The 18536-nt window shown below is 44.4% G+C and overlaps 1 protein-coding gene across 2 annotated transcripts in view; it reads right to left on the bottom strand.

Annotated features, from left to right (window-relative positions):
• Positions 1-18536, bottom strand: part of TRIO (trio Rho guanine nucleotide exchange factor) — a 338883-nt gene that overhangs the window by 106701 nt on the left and 213646 nt on the right. For both annotated transcript variants that reach the window (XM_032415386.1, XM_032415387.1), the window contains exons 19-23: positions 14982-15096; positions 11217-11332; positions 7424-7546; positions 982-1176; positions 767-882 (exon numbers count right to left, since the gene is read on the bottom strand). In XM_032415386.1, the coding sequence (XP_032271277.1) occupies positions 767-882; positions 982-1176; positions 7424-7546; positions 11217-11332; positions 14982-15096 (665 nt within the window). The remainder of the gene's footprint in view (positions 1-766; positions 883-981; positions 1177-7423; positions 7547-11216; positions 11333-14981; positions 15097-18536) is intronic.

The following is an 18536-nucleotide window of genomic DNA, read 5'->3' as shown; positions in this document are numbered from 1 at the left end:
TGAGGAGCTCAGCTTACAAGCAGGACACATGCTGATTTTAACTACCTACTTTGACGGTTTATAAAATAATAAGGTGGTTTTAAAAGCATCAGGCAGTAAGGTGTTCTGGGGAATTAAATCAAGAACAGATAGAACAATAATAGTATGCAGCCATGGATTCAAAGGAAAAACCACTTTGGAAAACATTCTGTTGAGGTCCCTGCAGGTCAGGGCTTCTCACTCAGCACCACTGACATCTGGAGGCAGATAAGGCTTTGCTGGGGGGCTGTCCCGTGTAGTAGAGGACGTCAGCAGCATCCCTGGTCTCCATGCACTAGATGCTGTAGCACACCCCCTCTCCACGGTGTGACGACCAAAGATGTCTCCACACATGGCAGAATGACCCCGAGCTGAGAACCCCAGGTTTAGGACAATCTTGTCTTCATGAATGTCTAGTACAGTTTACTAATTGGCAATTTTGAACAGCTCCATGTGTGTTATTTTTCTCGTTAGTACTACTACTTACTCATGACCTATTGATAACCAATGACACTACAACAATTTGTCAACCCTGTAGGAAATGGAGGCACAGGGATGAACACGACATGGTTTCTGAAGCAGGTGACAAGGGGACAGTGGAGTTTGTGCTGCAAAAACGACACACATTCAGAGCATCACAACGGATTAGTGCCATTGGTTTCAAAGCACACACAGAAGCATGCTTGTCCAAGTGACGTTTTCTCCACTCGTTCAACGAATCCCAGCAGGTTCTTAGAGACTGGCTTACTCTTTTCTGCGGGCCGACTTCCGTTTCTCTTCGTTAAGTTCATGAGCAGCATCACGAAGCTTCACCTCCGACCCAGGGACACTGGCGGGGATTATGTCTAGCTGAAGACTTTTGCTCTGTGGAGGAAGACAGCCAAGGAACTTGAGTTAATTAAATCCGGGGAGGACACGAGGAAGAACACCATTATTTTATTCTGTGTGCACAAAGCACTTTACCGATTTGTTGGAATCTGAAGAAATCCCCAGGGCTTTCTCCAAAGAGGTCCTGTACTTCTCCATCCGCAGAGAGAAATCTCTGTACCTCTTATCCACTGCAGTCACACATTTTTTTATCTCTGCTGCATGGGCATGCCCTTTTTCACAAAAGCCATCAGCCAGCTGGATCAATAGCTTCACTCTCTCTTTGGTTTGCTGCAAAAAAACAACAGGAAAGTATTGTGAGGCAAATGAACTCCAACTGCCAGAAACCAGAAACACAGTGGCAACTTGCCTACCACTCTGAGCTCTCAACAGGGAAAAACTGCTGGGGACAGAAACTTCCACCAAAGCTCCAAGTCCACCAATTCATCTCCCTGATCCTGGCTGAGCTACCGTTCCTCAGCTTTCCACAAAGAATGGCAGGTTTATGACCTTGAAAACAACCAGACAAAAATCTAGACTTTCTTTCTGCAATGTCTTCATCGGGTAGATGCTCAGGAGATAGCTGTCGAAGGAAGAGAGGAATGCTCACTCAGGCTGTTCTCTCTAGAGCCCTGCGATTCTCCACCACCGCATGCTGCACCAGCTGACTGCAGACACCTCCCTGCTCCCCGCAGGTTTACTCCCCGCGCCCATTTATGGCAGTAGTCCTCAGAGACGCTGGCTTTCCTGCCACGTGGCAAAGGATCTCCCCACGGCAGACACTCAACAAAATCCTTGAAGCAACTCCACGTGGCACGTTCGTTTCTTCTCCAACTCTCAGTAGAAATGGAGGAAAAAATCACTAGTCGGGAAATTATCTTTGTAGAGGCATTTTAAATGCTCTTCCCTGTTTTAGAACTCCCTCTCAAAAAAATGATTTCGTTTGTATACGTACTTAGAGAAGATATCTTAATTAAACATAACTTTCTTAACGTTTCTTAAAGTGAAGCATAAGCCTAAAAGGCAGTGACTTCACTCAACTCTGATTTCTCACCACATCCTTCCCGTGTGTTCCGACGAGGCTCCCTTCAACATTCCCACTGGCACTTCCAGAGAGTACAGTTACTCCTCTCACCGGGAACCTGGTTTTCTCCACTGACCTCTATCTAGAAAATCTCTATGCCTAACATGCAGGAAGCTGACTTTAAAAATCCCCAACAGGTGTACGTGAGAGCAGAGGCCTCAAAAAAGAAAAAAAAATCCCCAAAATGATAAAGGTCAGAGCTCAAAACCTGGATAAATTATCTTAGTTTATACAGTAAATTTGAGGCAGAATTCACTAGGCAACCTATAAAGCCCGCTGTAAAAATCCTTGGGCTCTGCACAAACACCTAGCTGCAGCCGAGTGCCCAACTGGCCCCAGCGTCCAACATGCAGGCCCCACGCGTACTCCCTGTCCCTGGTTCTTTGCCCCAGCGCCCCTCCTGCCCAGAATGCTCTTCCCCGAGATGTCTCTGTGGCTCCTTTATGTCTCTGCTCAACTAAAGGCCACCTTCTCAGCAGGCCCTCCCTGACTCCCTTAAAATTGCAACTCCCCCTTCCTGCCCTAGCTATCCTTACTTACCCTGTCGGCTCTACTCTTCCCATGGCATGGATCACCTTCCAACAAGGATGAGGTTCACTTAATACCATTACTGCCTGCCTGTCTCTTGTTAGAATGTAACCTCCACAGGCCAGGGATGTCTGTTTTGTTTCCTAATATCTCACTCACTTCCATGTGCCTGGCACCTAATGGACATTTACCAAATATTTCCTGAGAAAATAAATTAACATTAGGTTCTTTGTGCAAGTATGTATATGCCTATAACTTTAATGGGCATGGTAGTTACTCTTAACAGGCATTAATACTTTTCAAAAAACAAGTGAAAACAGAACTCAGATACAATCATGTCTCTGTGAAAAAAATTAACTATTCCAGATTCTATTCAAGCTATTTATTGGAAAAAGTCAGCAAAACTTAAACCACCCTGAAGTTTACTGGGCTTTCATCTGGTATGGAAATGAACTCAAGTAGAGTGAGCTAAAGGGAAAAGATCTGTCAACCAATTTTTTTTTTTTTTTAAGAGAAGAAGAGGTAGAAGGGAGGTACAGAAGAAGAGGGAGAGAGAGAATCTTAGGCAGACTCCTCGCCCAGCACAGAGCCCAATGCAGGGCTTGATCTCAGGACACTGAGATCATGACCTGAGCCAAAATCAAGAGTTGGATGCTTAACCGAGTTGAGCCACCCAGAAGCCCCTCAACCAAATCTTTTCACTTATCAACATGACACCTTTCTGGATATGTTAAGACAAGACTAATTATAAACCAAATAAAGAAGTCAAAGTTTCAGACTTGGAAGCATAAATTCCAAGAGGGACTTAACTTAGAACCATTATTAAATTTTAATATCAAAGAGAATTAATAAGTACGGCAGGATTGTTAACAAACTGTGTTGTCTAGATAAGGCTACACTGCTGTGTGCCCAAATACTAATGTGCTGAGAAGCACGAAGAAGGTTCTGTTGTGACACCCGAGGAGCACTTCTCATCCCCTGCGCCATCCAGGAAGGGTACCCTGAGTTATGTGTATCGTTAAGGAGGCAAGAAAACTGTTTCATGTTGTAAGCACTGGGGTCATAGAGGTGAAGATAAAAAAGACAATTCAAAGAGAAAACAAAAACACTAAGAATGGATAGGAGGCTTTCTGCATAATACACATCACAAAACAGACCAGCTGCATGCGTGTAACACCAACAGGGTGATACTGAATAGGACACTAAATGTAGCAGAAGATGGCCTAGAGGCAGAGCCCCGTGGCTTGCAACTTTATGTAAACAAGAGACCCAATCTGAGAGTCAAGGCTTCTCCAAGAGGTGTGGCCAAGCCTCTCCCTCAACCACAGCCTCCCTCCCTCCCCGACGGCTGTCTGCTTTCCCTTATTAGTTCGCATGCACAGGTATATATATTTACCCATTCATCTTGTTATTGCCTGTTTCTCTAGCTGGAAACTGCAGTCCATGAGCCCAGCACCCAGAGCAGTTCCTGGTATGTGGCAAGGGCTCCATGAATAATGACTGAACGAATGAATGATGTGATAAAAATTAAGTATGATGAATCTGCTCATTCATGAACCTTTTATATCTCGATATATATTTTTATTTTAATTGGTATTTTTTAAATGTATGCATAGAATTCAAAATTCAAAAGGTAAGAAAGGATAGAAGAGACGTTTTAGTACAGAGGTGGGTACGTGTGTATTTTTTCCTGTTTTGTACCTAAACGCTTGCACACAATAAACCCTGCTCTACACCTAGTACTTTCCATTTAACAACTCAGTTATCCTTCACCATTGGAACACAAGCAGCAACCCTGTTTTATGTTGAGAGCTGCATAATGTTTCTATAAGTGAATGCGCTTCCACTGATGAACCTTCATGTTGCTCCTGCGCTTTCCCCACGACCGGCACAAAGCAGGCGAAAACGCCCATCTGCACACGTGCAGAGTCTGCATTTCGCGATGTGGGCCTGCAGGGGAGGGGGGGCGGTAAGTGCGTCTGTGATGGGCGGTAATCAGTGACGCCTGCAGAGGTCACCTCCGTTCCCCACCTCCTAAGACGCAGCTGCAAGCTTTTTGATCTTTGCCAATCTCTTGGTTTGTGAAAACAGAACACACTGCAGTTCTGATGTATAATTTTATTTTAGGTAAATTTGATAATTTCATATATTTAAAGGCCATTTGTAATTCCCTTCTGTCAGAGTAAGGCATTTGGCACTGGGGACACGGGTGATCAGGAGGTGTGCGGGAAGGGGAAGGCAGAGTTCTGCAGGTCTCAGGCAGCGGATTTCTGGCTCCAGTGTGCTTACATAAAAATCACCTGGGACGTTGTTTAAATTTGTTCATCTTTAGGTCTCTCTCCTAAATAGTTTAAGTCACTAAGTCTCGAATAAGGACAGAAATTGGCTTTTAAGTAAACTCTCATGACCTGGATGCAGGGAATGCCTGCAAAGCACTTTGAGAAATTATTACATGAAGAGCTGCAAAGGAATGCAGTGGAGTCATAGGTCAGATAGTAACCAAAAGGCTTCATTTCTATTACACTAAGTATGTTACAATAGTAACCGCTGTAACAACTGAACTGGAAGACTGTTACGTCAAAGCAAAAGATTCTCTACATAACAAAAGAAAAATGGTTCTTAGAGGAAACTGTGATGGGGGACAGAAGGCAAGCAACATCTCCAAACACCAGAGCAGTTGCTATCGGATTAAAACAAAGGCAGCCGGAAACCAAAGGGAAAAAATGCTAAGAAAGAAAGAGAGAGGTGTTCTTTTCAAAATCTACCAGTTCCTCTTGGCAAAACTGACTCATTGTATTCAGTGAAAGAAAGAGCTCCGTATATCTGGGAAACAGCAAGGTCAGATATTACCTGTGATTTCATTTGCTTATTTTTACAAAATGCAAGGGCAAAAATATGCCCATTCCTGCTCATTCTTTAATAACCACACCCCAAATTTGAGAAGGAAAATTCAGGAATAAAAAATCCTTTTGTATACAGCCCACTGGTGGAACACAGCTGTCATGCTAGTGCACTGTAGATGGTGACATGCACATCATATTCTGTGTGCATGGCGCCCCCTGGGGTTGTGCAGTGACCGGGCTGTTTGGCTGTGCATACTGACCTGTGGAGGGCAGCATTAATGGAGATGTAAGTTCGAGAAAAGGAACAAATCTTAAATCTACCTCTGAGCGGTATCTTAGGCATTTTCTTAATACCTCCATAATCAAAGGCTATTCAAAGAAACAAAGATAGATCATATAATGCACACAACTGTAATTTATTATCCAACTATTAACAAAAAACAAGAATTATGTAGCCAAAGGGGTGCTGCATCTAGGAAGCAAAAGACACGCTGCTTACCTGCAGAGGCAGGCAGGTCAGCTCTCCTCAGATGAGGGGGCAGGTGCCCTCCTGTGGGTGCTCATGGCCCCTCTGGGTGCGGCTGTCATCGCCTGACTGTCTGACGCCCCCCGCCCCCCAATGCTCACGGTGCCCCCGCCAGTGCCAGCTCGCGCCGAGCCCTACAGGGGTCCGTCTGTCGGCAGCCACACTGGACTGTGTACTCTTCCAGAGCAAAGACCAGGGGTTTCCAGAGCCCAGCACCCTGAGGGTGAGGGGAAGGAAATAAGCTACATCTTGCGGGGTGGGCAGGAGTAGAGGGCAGTGCAGAATAGCAGGAGGGGTCAGAAACGGTTACAGAAAACATAAAGTACAAATAAACATAATACAAAGTAGCTGTTGCCACTCTAGAGGATTTAAAAATTTCCCATTGACGGTTTTCAAAGCCACCTTAAGGGCCACATGAGGAAATCAATTTTTTTTTTACTTTGTGGGAATACTTCTTTTTAACGAAAAATACTATCCAGCTTGATCATTTATTTCTACTAGTAAATTTGAATTTCCAGTTTAAAAAAAAAACCTCAAATCTATCACCCAAAACATAGGCACGTCTGAAAATAAAACTTTGAAAAACTAAAACAAAAACAGCACAGCTTGAGAAGGGAACTCTAAAAATCTCAAAATTGTTTTGAGGTAAAAGAATGAGCCTCTGTGGGTATACACTTTGGGAAAACATTCGTGGCAATGTGTGGAGTCTTACAGATTTGCTTAAAAATTCATATTTATGCCCATATATTACATATGCCACGTCTTTTTTTTTTTAAAGATTTTATTTATTTATTTGACAGAGACAGACACAGCGAGAGAGGGAACACAAGCAGTGGGAGTGAGAGAGGGAGAAGCAGGCTTCCTGCGGAGCATGGAGCCCGATGTGGGGCTCGATCCCAGGACTCCGGGATCATGACCTGAGCCGAAGGCAGACGCTTAACGATTGAGCCACCCAGGCGCCCGCCACGTCTTTAATTCTACTTCGCTTTTCAGGAGGAAAGTGAAGATGTCTCCACCTGCATAAGCCTATGAAGAGCCGGCAGGAGAGCGCGCAGAGGTGAACTCTGCCCCCCGCAGCCCAGACAGCTTCCCGACCGGACGGGGTGCATGTGGGCAGGGCTACGGTAGCAAGTGTCACCCACCAGAGACCAGGCAAGGAAGCGTCCTCAGAACACACCCAAGCCAAGCTGGTAACACCAGTGTTTCCTAAAAATAGCAAGTACTCAGAAAAGACCTTGGGGGAATAAAAAAACAAAGAAAAAGAATAATGAAAAGGACAAAAGAGAAAACATAAAGGTATCTGCCAAAATCAGAGGACCCAAAGGAAACACCACATAAAGGGAGGGACAGCTGAGGGGAAGCGTGAAAGGCAGAAAGAAGTGTCACCTACATTAATATACAACGAGCCACTGGGGTCCCTCTGTTTCTCCAATTTTGGATAAGGTGTTTAAGTGATTTTTTTTTTTTTTTGAGAACTATCTTATGTACATGAAGTATCCTATTCTAGGTTATTCTGGAAAACCCTGCCGGGTGTATAGGCGACCAACCTGAACCTACCTTTGCGGTGATCTGAAACTCCTCGTGCTCTTTCAGTAGCTCTTGGGTGTGCTGTATGCTTGAGCCCGTGGAGGTATGTGTGGAAAGGTAGAACTCCCCGTTGTCATGGATCCATTCTAGAGCCTGGGGAGGGAAGGAATGGAGACGCTCATGACTGAGCCCTGGTAAAGGAGGCCCACTCCCTGCGTCGCCCACGCAGATGTGCAGTCACAAGCCCAGGCTGGTACACATCTACAAGTACCTCTTCAAGGACAGATGAGCTTCTGAAATAAGTATCATAATTCCAAAAGGAAAAGGAAAAACCTGACATTCTAGAAAGTTGTAACCACCTCACTTATATCGCAATGATTAAACAGTTCTTATAGCAGTGAAATGCACTCGCAGTAGAAGAAACTACAACTAAGACCCTTTCAACAAGGATACTGAGAAGATGTGGATGAAGGGATGATTTGAGACCCTCACACTGCTAAATGTTTAGGACTTTCTTCCTTTTCCTGCCTTCAGTGAGTACCAGGTGGGATCCACCACACTTGCTCTTTGGGGGGTCCCATCCCATGATGCACAAACGTGCCACTGGGGAGCTGCTAGGAGAGGACATGCCTTAAGCCCTGTGGCTGCAGGAGAGAGGTGAGCGCACCTGAGGAGAAGGGGGCCAGCGAGGTTCAGACTGCAATGACCCAGTTCTAACGTGTGTGCTATCTCATGCCCTTAGATGAAAGTTGTTTCACTACTTCTATTTCCATATAACTGAAGTGAAATCAGACTTACATATGCATCTAAAAACACAACACTGGGGGAAGAAACATTAAAATGTAGAAGCTTTTATATTTGCCACTTGTAATCTCTGAGTCAGCCACTGTACTTTGCTAGTCTTAGAGCAGAAATGTCACTGTGTTTATTAGATACATCACAGCATTTACAGCATTTTAGAAGGAAACCATGACCCGGACAGCTGACTGCACGGGAATTACGGCTGTTACACCTGAGCATGGCTATCCCGCCCCTGGAACAATGTTAACACTGCTGCTGAATCAAGGTAGAAAGCGCTGTTTGTCAATTCACTCCAAAGGTCCCAGGTTTTTGCACATTGACAGCACGCTGTCTCTTGCAGGCCTACTGTGGAGTCAGGTGCTACCTGGGGCACTGGAGAATGAGCAAAGCTTCAGCCCTGCCCCTGTAGAGTGGGCAGGAGGAGAGAGATGGACAAAGATGCACAAAGACAAATGAGGGCAGGGATACCATGCTTAGAACGGGAGGTCAGCAGAAGTGGTGTCTAAACTGGGACAGGCTGGCTGGGAAGCAAAAGGCTCAGAAGAATGGGGAGAAGCTCAGTAGGTAGAGGGGCATGCACCATGGCCCCAGGCTGGTGAGCTGGCCCGCTATGGAGGCTGAAGGTGAGGCTGGAAAGAGGATGGGGAGGGCAGGAGGGCCCAGGAGCTCACAGGCCCAGTTTGGACTTTTCTGTGAAAACTAATGGGCTGCCGTGTAGAAAAGGAATTTCAGTACACAGTGAATGGAAGAACTAACACTGGTCAGCAAACTGGCTCAAAGATTTAGGCAGGACACAGCTGGGGTTTCTATAGCATGATGGCTCTGACTGTGAAGGGGGAGGGCAGATCTGACCCGTGTGGCGGGTCTACACCTATGGGACTCATGAGGGAATGAAGGTGGGAAACTGGGGAAAGAAAGGAAGCAGGAGGTATACACCCTATAAGGTGAGGGGGTGTGGGGGACACACCCTGTAAGAGAAGGGGGTCCTGGGGGATACACCCTGTTAAGAGAAGGGGGCCTGGGGGACACCCACATAGGATGATGGAGCCTGGGGGACACACCCCATAAGATGAGGGGGCCTGGGGGTGACCCACATAAGATGAGGAGGGGGGACAGGGCTTCACAAGTCCAGTTCTGCTCTCAGTGAGGCCAAAGTAGAGACACCAAGGAGGCAGCTGGGATTTCTGAGTCTGCAGACCCGAAGTGGAGGTCAGGGCTACCTTCATGACAAGGTACCAGCAGAGGAGGTAAGAAGATAGGAAAGAAACTAGAGCTAGCCCCAGACTAAGCCTGAGAGGATGCCAGCGTTCAGCAGTGGAGAGCCTGGGAAGAGTGCCAAGGAGGCCAGAGGCGCCCAGGAAGCCCGAGGGCCGGGACTCACCCACAGAGCCGAGGCGGAAATCACTGCTCCGCGTTCCAGCCAGTTAAGCTCAGGGTGCCGTCCTGAGGCCCGTGCATCAGGAGGAGCCTCCAGGACTGGGGTTACACACAAGCAACTTCACTACGGGACCGTGAGCACAGCACAGAACCCAATGGGCTGCAATGGCCTACACTTCCTGATTTCATTTTTGGCAAAAGAGCTGACTTTAGGAAAAAGCAACAACACATTCCATTGTTTTTCTCCATTAAAATGATTATTTACAATTGTGTTCTCTGTAGCTGAATGACTGCTTGTCTTTCAACAGAGAAACAATAAAGACATATGAGAAGAGATTATGAGACAATCTCTAATTAGAAACAAAATCAGGCCCCATGAGTCTGAAATATCGTTGAACTATCATTAAATAAAATGTAATTTAAACACTAAAAACACTGCTTGCCACTTCTGTTGGGAATACAACTACCTCTGGTAACATCAGCCAAGATGAGGGAAGGGTTGAGTCTGGGTGCCAGATCTATGGACCAGGAACTCCAGCTTACAAACCTCGGGGGAACCGAGCCACTCTGAGCACCTCGCTGCCCACTCGAAACCAACATTGACCAAATCAAAAGAAAATATTCTCCCTAAGTGGGAAACTGTGCTGAGGAAGATTTAATCTTTAAGCTAAAAGATTTAACTGAATGCCTACCCTGTGGCAGGCACAGGTGAAGTCAGAAGACCGTCCAAGTCTGATGTGGTCACCAGCGCCCCACAGCACCAAAGGGCCTCTAAGCCCCCTGACAGGCAGGACACGAGCTGGCTCACACAGGCGTTCTGAGAATGAGCCTTCTGTCCTCCGTGCCCTCCAGACTCTCCACATTCTGGGCCAACAGCTTACAGATTCCTATGCTACCGTTAAAGCCAAAGAGAAGCGACAGGAATCTTAGTTCAAGTTAGGGGTCAGACAGACTTTACGCTACAACGATCTTCCACGACTAACCATACCGGCGGAAGCACTTACCCCAAAATGACTTCAGAAGATGGAAACTCTAAACATACCTTTTTATTTATTTTTTTATGTAGGCTCCACGCCCAACATGGGGCTTGAACTCATGACCCTGAGATCAGGAGTCCCATGCTCTACTAAGTGAGCCAGCCTGATGCCCCCTAAACATATCCTCTTGATGTCTCTGCATTAGTCAACTGCATGAACACTTTTTTACTCTACTGAATTCTTAGAAATTCTATCACACTTCTTACCTAATTTTAGCTCAAGTTATCTGAAGAACAAAATTTTACCTTGAAAATATAATTATAGCAAAATAAAAAAAAAACACCCACCCACTTGTATTTATACAAGTACAGAACCTAGATTCCACAATGATTTTTGAATCATTGTCATAATTAGGACTTGTCCCTGGTGGTCCTAAATATGAGCCAACGGCAGCAGAGGCAGGCTGTGTGACACACTTGCTGAGGGCCCAAACCCACTTCTACGGGGTGTGGGTTTTCTTTTCATGACAAGTTTATTTAAAAGGCATGACTCTTTTGATCATTTGAAAGTGGTTTTCAAAGTGGCTGACATGTCAAGAGCTTCCCAGCGGAGGCTAGAAGTCTAAATAGAGGGTGGAGAGCACGGGGGAGCCCGGTGTAATGACTGACCTGCTTGGCACTTCGCTCAAAGACCACGTACTGCTGGCACTGGTCTAGCCGTCTCTTTCTCATGGTCCAGTAATGCAATACCCTGTTCTCCCGCTGGAAGAGTTCATTCAAGATATCTAAGAGAATAAAGACAAAGACTTATGTCGGTGCTTGCAACCAGTGGAAACACTTGCAAAATCCCATTCAACGTTATTTAAAGACTTAATGCAAATGTCAATGCAAGACAGAGTATTAAATTACAAGCCACACGGCTTGCTCGCCCAATGTTCTCAGTGAGCATGTCCACCAGACCTCAGACCTCTCCTTCTGCTCTTACCCCAATTTGTTATCTTATGATTGAGGTCACTGGAAACTGAAGACTGGCCTCCAATATCTTCGGTTAGCTGGATGAGTGGGATAAGCTATTGCATCCCCTGCTGGGGCAATCTGACAATGGCTGGAAAAACTTCAGTATTAAATAATTTGTTCAAGAACATTAAAACCTTCCTGTAGAAACAATTTAGTATAAAGGATCTATGTCATAATGGTGGAGTACTAGAAGAAAACACAGTTTTGTTTTTTCTTTCTTCTTCTTCCTTTTTTTTTTTTTTTTTTTACAAAGACAAAAACAAAAACATAAGCCATTAGGAGAAGCAGGGACATGAAGTAGAGAAGCATGGAGCCAGAAAGGCCAAAAACCCTGATTACATAACACTGTAAATGTCATAACCAAACAAAATCCACCATAACAGTACAGCACCAATAAAAAGCTAGTTAAAATTATTGGGAAAATACAAGACACAGACCAAATGTACTTGCTTGTCAACAGGGAAAGATGAACGATCCATGAGAAAAATGAGCAAAGCATATAAAGATTTTATTTATTTGAGAGAGAGAGAGAGAGAGCTGGGGGGAGGGGCAGAGGGAGAAGCAGACTCCTTGCTGAGCAGGGAGCCCGATGTGGGGCTTGATCCCAGGACCCTGAGATCATGACCTGAGCTGAAGGCAGATGCTTAATTGACTGAGCCCCCCCAGTGTCCTGAGCAAAGCATATAAACATGAAGTTCATAATTTCTAAAATATGGCCACTAAATACACAGAAACATGTTTAACCTCACTCAGACAATGAGACCATCTTGCACCCTTTTCCTGGCAAGCCCTGGTGCTATCCAGTGCTGGCAGGACTGGGGGAGAGGAACATGCAGGGGTGACCCCGTATTACTGAGGGGAGACAGCACCACTCTTGCAGCGGGCGCTCTGGCGACAGGTGGCGACAGGTGACATAATCGCAAGTGTGCATACCTTTGAACCAGCAATTCATCTTTCAGATGCACGGTGCTTACACAAGCCACGTGTACTCAGGTGCACAAACACTAAGGCACTGTTTGGAAAAACTGGCAGTGACATCTGAGCCCAACTGGGGGACAGGTTAAGTCAACTACGAAATCATTATCCTGGACATTAAAAATGATAGAGCAGATCTTTAAATTGTGATACAGAAAAAGGACTAAGATATATTATTATTATTATTATTATTATTTTGAGTAGGCTCGACACCCAAGCCTGGAGCCCAATCTGGGGCTTGAACTCATGACCCTGAGATCAAGACCTGAGCTGAGATCAAGAGTCAGATGCTTAACTGACTGAGCCATCCAGGTGCCCCAAAAGAGGACTAAGATGCATTATTAAGTGAAAGAAGAAAATTGCAGCAAAAAATAGTCCCATTCTGGTAAAAATATAAAAATGCGGGATGGTGAGAGGAGTGGAATCCATGTGTGTTTTTCTCTATATATTTATGTTCATATTCATAGACATACCCACAAAAAAGTCTTGATGGTGGTGACCACTGGCAAACGAAACAGGAAATTTATATACATTTGTACACTTAATTTTTTTACAGTAAGTCTGTTTTACTCGAAGTTTATAAAATATACAAGAAACTTTGGAAGAAGATTCTAGAGACAAACTGCAAATCAAATAAATGGTATCTAGATTATAGCTTCATTAATATTGGGAAACCTTAAAAATATTAAATTATCCACAAATATTTCCCAAGGTCTGGGTGGGCTGAGAAACATGAACCTGTGAGCAGGATTTATGTGGCAGTTCAGTGGTCATGCTCCATTATCTTTACTGAAAAAGTAAACTAATGTAGTGACACAAATTAAGACTGAAATTTGAAGCCAGTCAAAAAATTAAATGAAAGTATCACATGTGACAATTAACATGAGCCAACGGGTCTCTTCCAGGCTCTTCCTTCTACAGTCCCTGCCTGGGGCCCGACTGACTTGGGGCAAGTAAGCGGCCAAGCAGAGCGTTGACTGCCCCCGCCCAGACTGGGACGGGAAATCAGCTGGGGCTTCCTCATGTACCTGAAGGACTGTCTGGGGTCCTGGGATGCTGTCTCTTCTGGCACCCTCACCCTTACGTGGATTTGCCGCACTGTCCCACACATAAATCTTTCGTCCCCAAGTACCCAATGAGAGAAACAGGACATTCTGTTTTTAACTCTCCGTAGCACCCAGAATGATGATACACGGCAGCAAGCGCGCAGTGACTATCTAGTGCATGTGCATGTAGAGCACCCTCTCCTCTCACGCACGCACACGCCCATTGCACTGGTACAACCCAGGAAGGATCATAACATCTTTGATCAGAGAAAGCAGAGTACGACCAACAACCAAAGGCAATACTGAAGGATGAGAGAAAGGCAATGATTTTTACATGAAATGAGCCAAATAAACCGATTACCAATGCAAGGAACTTGCTGGCAATGAAGACTTGCTCCTGCTGAGAAATGGCTGTGTTAGTCACTCATTTCCCCAAGAGGGCAGCCCACCAAGTAACAAATACGAAATCTCCTCTGCGGAGCGCAGAGGACTCTACCAGTGTGACAGATCATTTTTCTGTGACACCTCTGACAGATGAATCCAGATGAACAGGGAGTATAATATACAATGTTTCTGCCAATCATATGGGTTTAAACAGTGAGACGAATCATTTGTTAATGGATTATGGCAACTTTTCCCCTATGAGACCCAACTCTGAGAGTGCAGGCAGTGGGGCCCCAGGTTCCTCATCTGTTTACTGCCGGCCCCTGAAGCTCATGGTGAGGATAGCAGGTGCCTCAATGTCAAGACTGTTTCAAACTCTTAATCATTTTCTGAGGTTATTTCCACTGTAAAGTATTCAATCAGAATTCTAGAGTAAAAACCATCAGTCCCCCTCACTTCTATCCATACCAATCCTATTAACAGTTTAGTATCAAATTTTCCCAAACGAGTTTCCATGCACTTAACATTATATATATGCATACATAAAAACCCATGGCTTTACAGATTTTTACTCTCAAATGATACCACAATGTATGATATTTGGCAATTTGATTTTATTAATGCTTTAGTATACAAATCTATAATACCTTCCAGCAATGATTTTGGTGTATAATTTCTTAATTTGAACTTTTAAAAATATTTTGACTCTAGATAAATTCTGGTTTTCCTTTTTCCCCAATTTACAGTATTTTCACTTGCTTGAACAAAATAGTCCATACTAATAAATATCATGCTGCATTTTCTCCCTGCTTATACTCTTCAACTTTAGTCAACAAAGTATCAATCTGTATCATTTGCTTCATATTTTATTATTAAACAAAGATAACTGGCAAGAACTTTAATAATATGAAATGTATATTTAAAATGAAGCCTTGGGTCTCAGGATTTTAGAACACATCCTGCCCAACTCCTTGTACTGCTTGCCAGTAAAATGACTCGTAGCTGTACTCACTTTTCACTTGTTGTTCAGGGGCTTTGATATGGGTCACCATTCCAGGCATGTTCACACTGTTCCTATGCAGGTACTTCAGGAAGACATCTGCATTCCTTCTAGCAAGTGTGCAAGCCTAAGAGAATCATGGAGGGCAAGGTGTTGTTAATGGGACTTCGACAAACATGTATTTTGAGTACGTATGGATGACAACATCATATAGCTCTAACACACATCTTTAACTAAAACATTCGTCGGGCCAACCTGTGGTTTGGAGAATACATAGGTTACATCCTGTTTCAATTAAAAAAAAAAATCTGTCTTGGACCTCTTGCTCTGAGGAAGTCAGCTGCCATGTTGAGCGCTGCCCCACGGAGAGGTGCACGGGGCAGGGGACTGAGAGAGGCCGCTGGCCTGCACAGAGAGGAGGTGGGGCCCTTCTCCTTCTGGGCCCCCAGCCAACAACCTAGCTGCAGCTTTGGGAGAAACCTTGAGTGAGAGCACCCAGCTAAGCTGTGCCCGGATTTCTGGAAAGGGCAGACAGTATTTTCAGCTTTCCAAGTCCTGTATTGTCTACCTCCCGGCTGCAAGTACTAAACCCAACCACTGTGGAGGAAAGCTGCCACGGGCAACATGGAGAGGAGTAAGAGTGAATGGATTTAGCTCTCGGGGGCATAGACTGCCAACCCCTGGTTTGAGCCATCAGTCTTGGGGTGGTTTGTTTTGTGGTGTTATTGTGGTAATAGATGACTGATGGATTCCACGTTTATAAACCAAGTAAGTAATTTCATTAATGTATTAAAAAAAAGAGAAAAAATACCCTTAATTATATGTGAGTTGGAAATATCTTATCCATTTCCTGTCTCAGCTCTGGAATTACTCTTTCTTCTAGAAGCTCTGTTTCCTCCTTCTGATACATGGTATTTAGACCACAATCTGGACAAGACACAGGGAGCTCATTATTACTGGTTGGTCACTATTTCCAGGCCTTTGCAGTACATGGAGCTAGGACACTTTTTAATTAAGAGAAGAATGTATCATGAGTCTCCACAGATTAGCCTAAAATTGGCTGCACTCCAAACAGTGAGGAAGTGGCCGCAGACGACTGGGGTTATGTCAGGAGGATGTCAGAGCCAACCTGCCTGGAAGGAGCTCCCACGAATGGGACAAGTTGAGTATAAAAAGATAAATGACTGCAATTGATCAAAACACACCAAATATCTTAAAATCCATGAAGATAGAACAAAAACTAATCCTATGCAGAGGTTGCTAGGGCAACAGCTCATTATTCTGAAAATGATAAGCAAATGGAAAGATTCAAGCACTTAGCCTGCCTTTTCTGGACAAACTCTATTTGAGAGTAACCAAATAGCTAAGGAGGGAATAATTCTAGCTAATCAAGGCAGAAGGAATGATAGAATCTCACCATTTTGCAACCCCTAATGAAGCATTATCACCACAGGGTACTAAACCCATTAGGTAAAAGGCAGACAGAGAAGCACATAATGGATTAAATGGACTTACCACGTTTGAAGCAATGGTAAACCCTCATATCACACAGACACAAAGAGAAGCAGACCTTATGTGCCTCCTGATGGAATGCCAGGTACGCAGAGTGCATACGCACACACTCACACTCAAGCCTGAATCCAAGTGAGGCTCTCAACATAACACACTTAGAGAACCCAGGATGGTAAAAAATGACTCCACAGGATGCAATTATGGAAATCCAGAGTGAGAAAAATCCCACAGTATAACTTACTTCTTCAGCTAATAAATAGTAATGAAAGGGGGGTGGTGTTTCGATTAAAAGAGATTTGGAGGGGCTCCTGGTGGCTCAGTCATTAGCGTCTGCCTTCGGCTCAGGTCATGATCCCAGGGTCCTGGGATCGAGCCCCACTTCGGGCTCCCTGCTCCGTGGGAAGCCTGCTTCTCCCTCTCCCTCTGCCCCTGCTTGTGTTCCCTCTCTATAGCTCTGTCAAATAAGTAAAATCTTTAAAAAAAGACAGAGAGAGAGATTTAAGAGACATATCAATAAAGTCAACGTGCAGACCTTGTTTGAATTCTGATTAAAACCATATATAAGACAATACGGGTCAGAGAAATTTGAACACTGTTGGATTTTGTATAAAATAAGAGATACTGTTAATTTTCAGGATCCGATAATGGTGTTGTGGTTATGTTTTAGAAAGGCAGAATTTAATGTTTAAATACGTACTGAAGTATTTACAAATAAAATGATGTAACATCTAGAATTTAAAGTAGCCCAGGGAAAGTGGGCATATGCCCATGTGCCGATAACTACTGATGCTGGGTGAGAAGTACATAGGAGTTTGTTACCTGTTCTATTTCTGTATGTATCTTTAAACTTCCATTATGAAAAGTTTAAAGCTATCCAATACACAGACACTACTGAACCCAGCTGAGTGAAGGAATCTGAACAGGCCAGTGAGTATTTTGTTTTATAATTTTATCTAAGTATCTGTCTTACTTAGACTAAGTAGTATTCAATTCTGCTTTATTCTAAATGGATTGCAGAGAAAGAGAGGCAAATTATGAGGATCCCAATGGAAACGTCCTCACAGTGGCGGGCATTTCATAATTGTAACAAGCAAGGACACGAAGCCCAGGGCTTTCAAGTTCCGTTTGAAATGGTTCAACTGGAGGCTGAGGGAGTCACCGCTGTTTTCCCACCCTGATCTGCTACAAAGAAAGTCATGTGATGGAAGCTCAAAATAAATGACCAGATAGAATTTTCAAAGAGTTACAATCTGTTCTCTCAGACTAAACAGTAACTGTCAGACATCACCTTCAGAATAGAAACAGAAATTATTAAATATAACAGGAAATGGGGTCAGAGGGATCAGAATGCCAAAGCAAAACTCAATAAAGTGACAATGAAAAGCACACACCACACCTATTTTTAACAGGTCTGAGTGGCAACAGGCAGGGCCTCAGAAGATTCTCAAGAGTTAAAGAATGCATCACAGAAACATGGAAATGAAAACACACACACACACACACACACACACACACACACACGCACGCACACACACGACAAAGGCAGCTAGAGAAATTCCTCATTTAAAGCTTCTCAGAGTTCAAACTTCCAGCCGGGCCTAAATGGGATTAAGTCTCTTTTGCAGGAAACACTTCCTGAGTGAGTATTAGTAACTAATCCTATAAACTCTAAGAGGTGTTCCTGCTTTGTGTCTACTCTGCACTGGGTCCAGTATTCCTAAAAAGGCTGAATTTCCAAAGGAAGATTATTTCAAGCTATCGGCACTTCTGTCTCACCAAATCAATCTCTCTCTCTGCTCAGAATCATCTGGTGCTCTGACTTCCACCCATGCTTTATTCACACAGGTTTCTAGCTCTTTGGGAAAACTAGGGAGTGTAAATCACAAATGGAAGATTTTAAGACTTTCTCTGACCAACTAGCCCAGCACCGATGCAATGTCACACAAGGGGAGAGCTGCAGGTGTGCGGAGGCCCCCCCCCCACCCTGCACCGCCCCGGGCCCTGCACGCCTGGTGCCTGGGAACATCTGGGGTTCTCTGACGGACAGTCTGCACC

This window comes from Phoca vitulina, unplaced genomic scaffold (assembly GCF_004348235.1).
Source record: "Phoca vitulina isolate PV1807 unplaced genomic scaffold, GSC_HSeal_1.0 scaffold17, whole genome shotgun sequence".
Classification (NCBI taxonomy): Eukaryota; Metazoa; Chordata; class Mammalia; order Carnivora; family Phocidae; genus Phoca; species Phoca vitulina.
The sequence above is the reverse complement of the archived record's forward strand: the minus strand, read 5'-3'. Positions and strand labels throughout refer to the sequence as shown.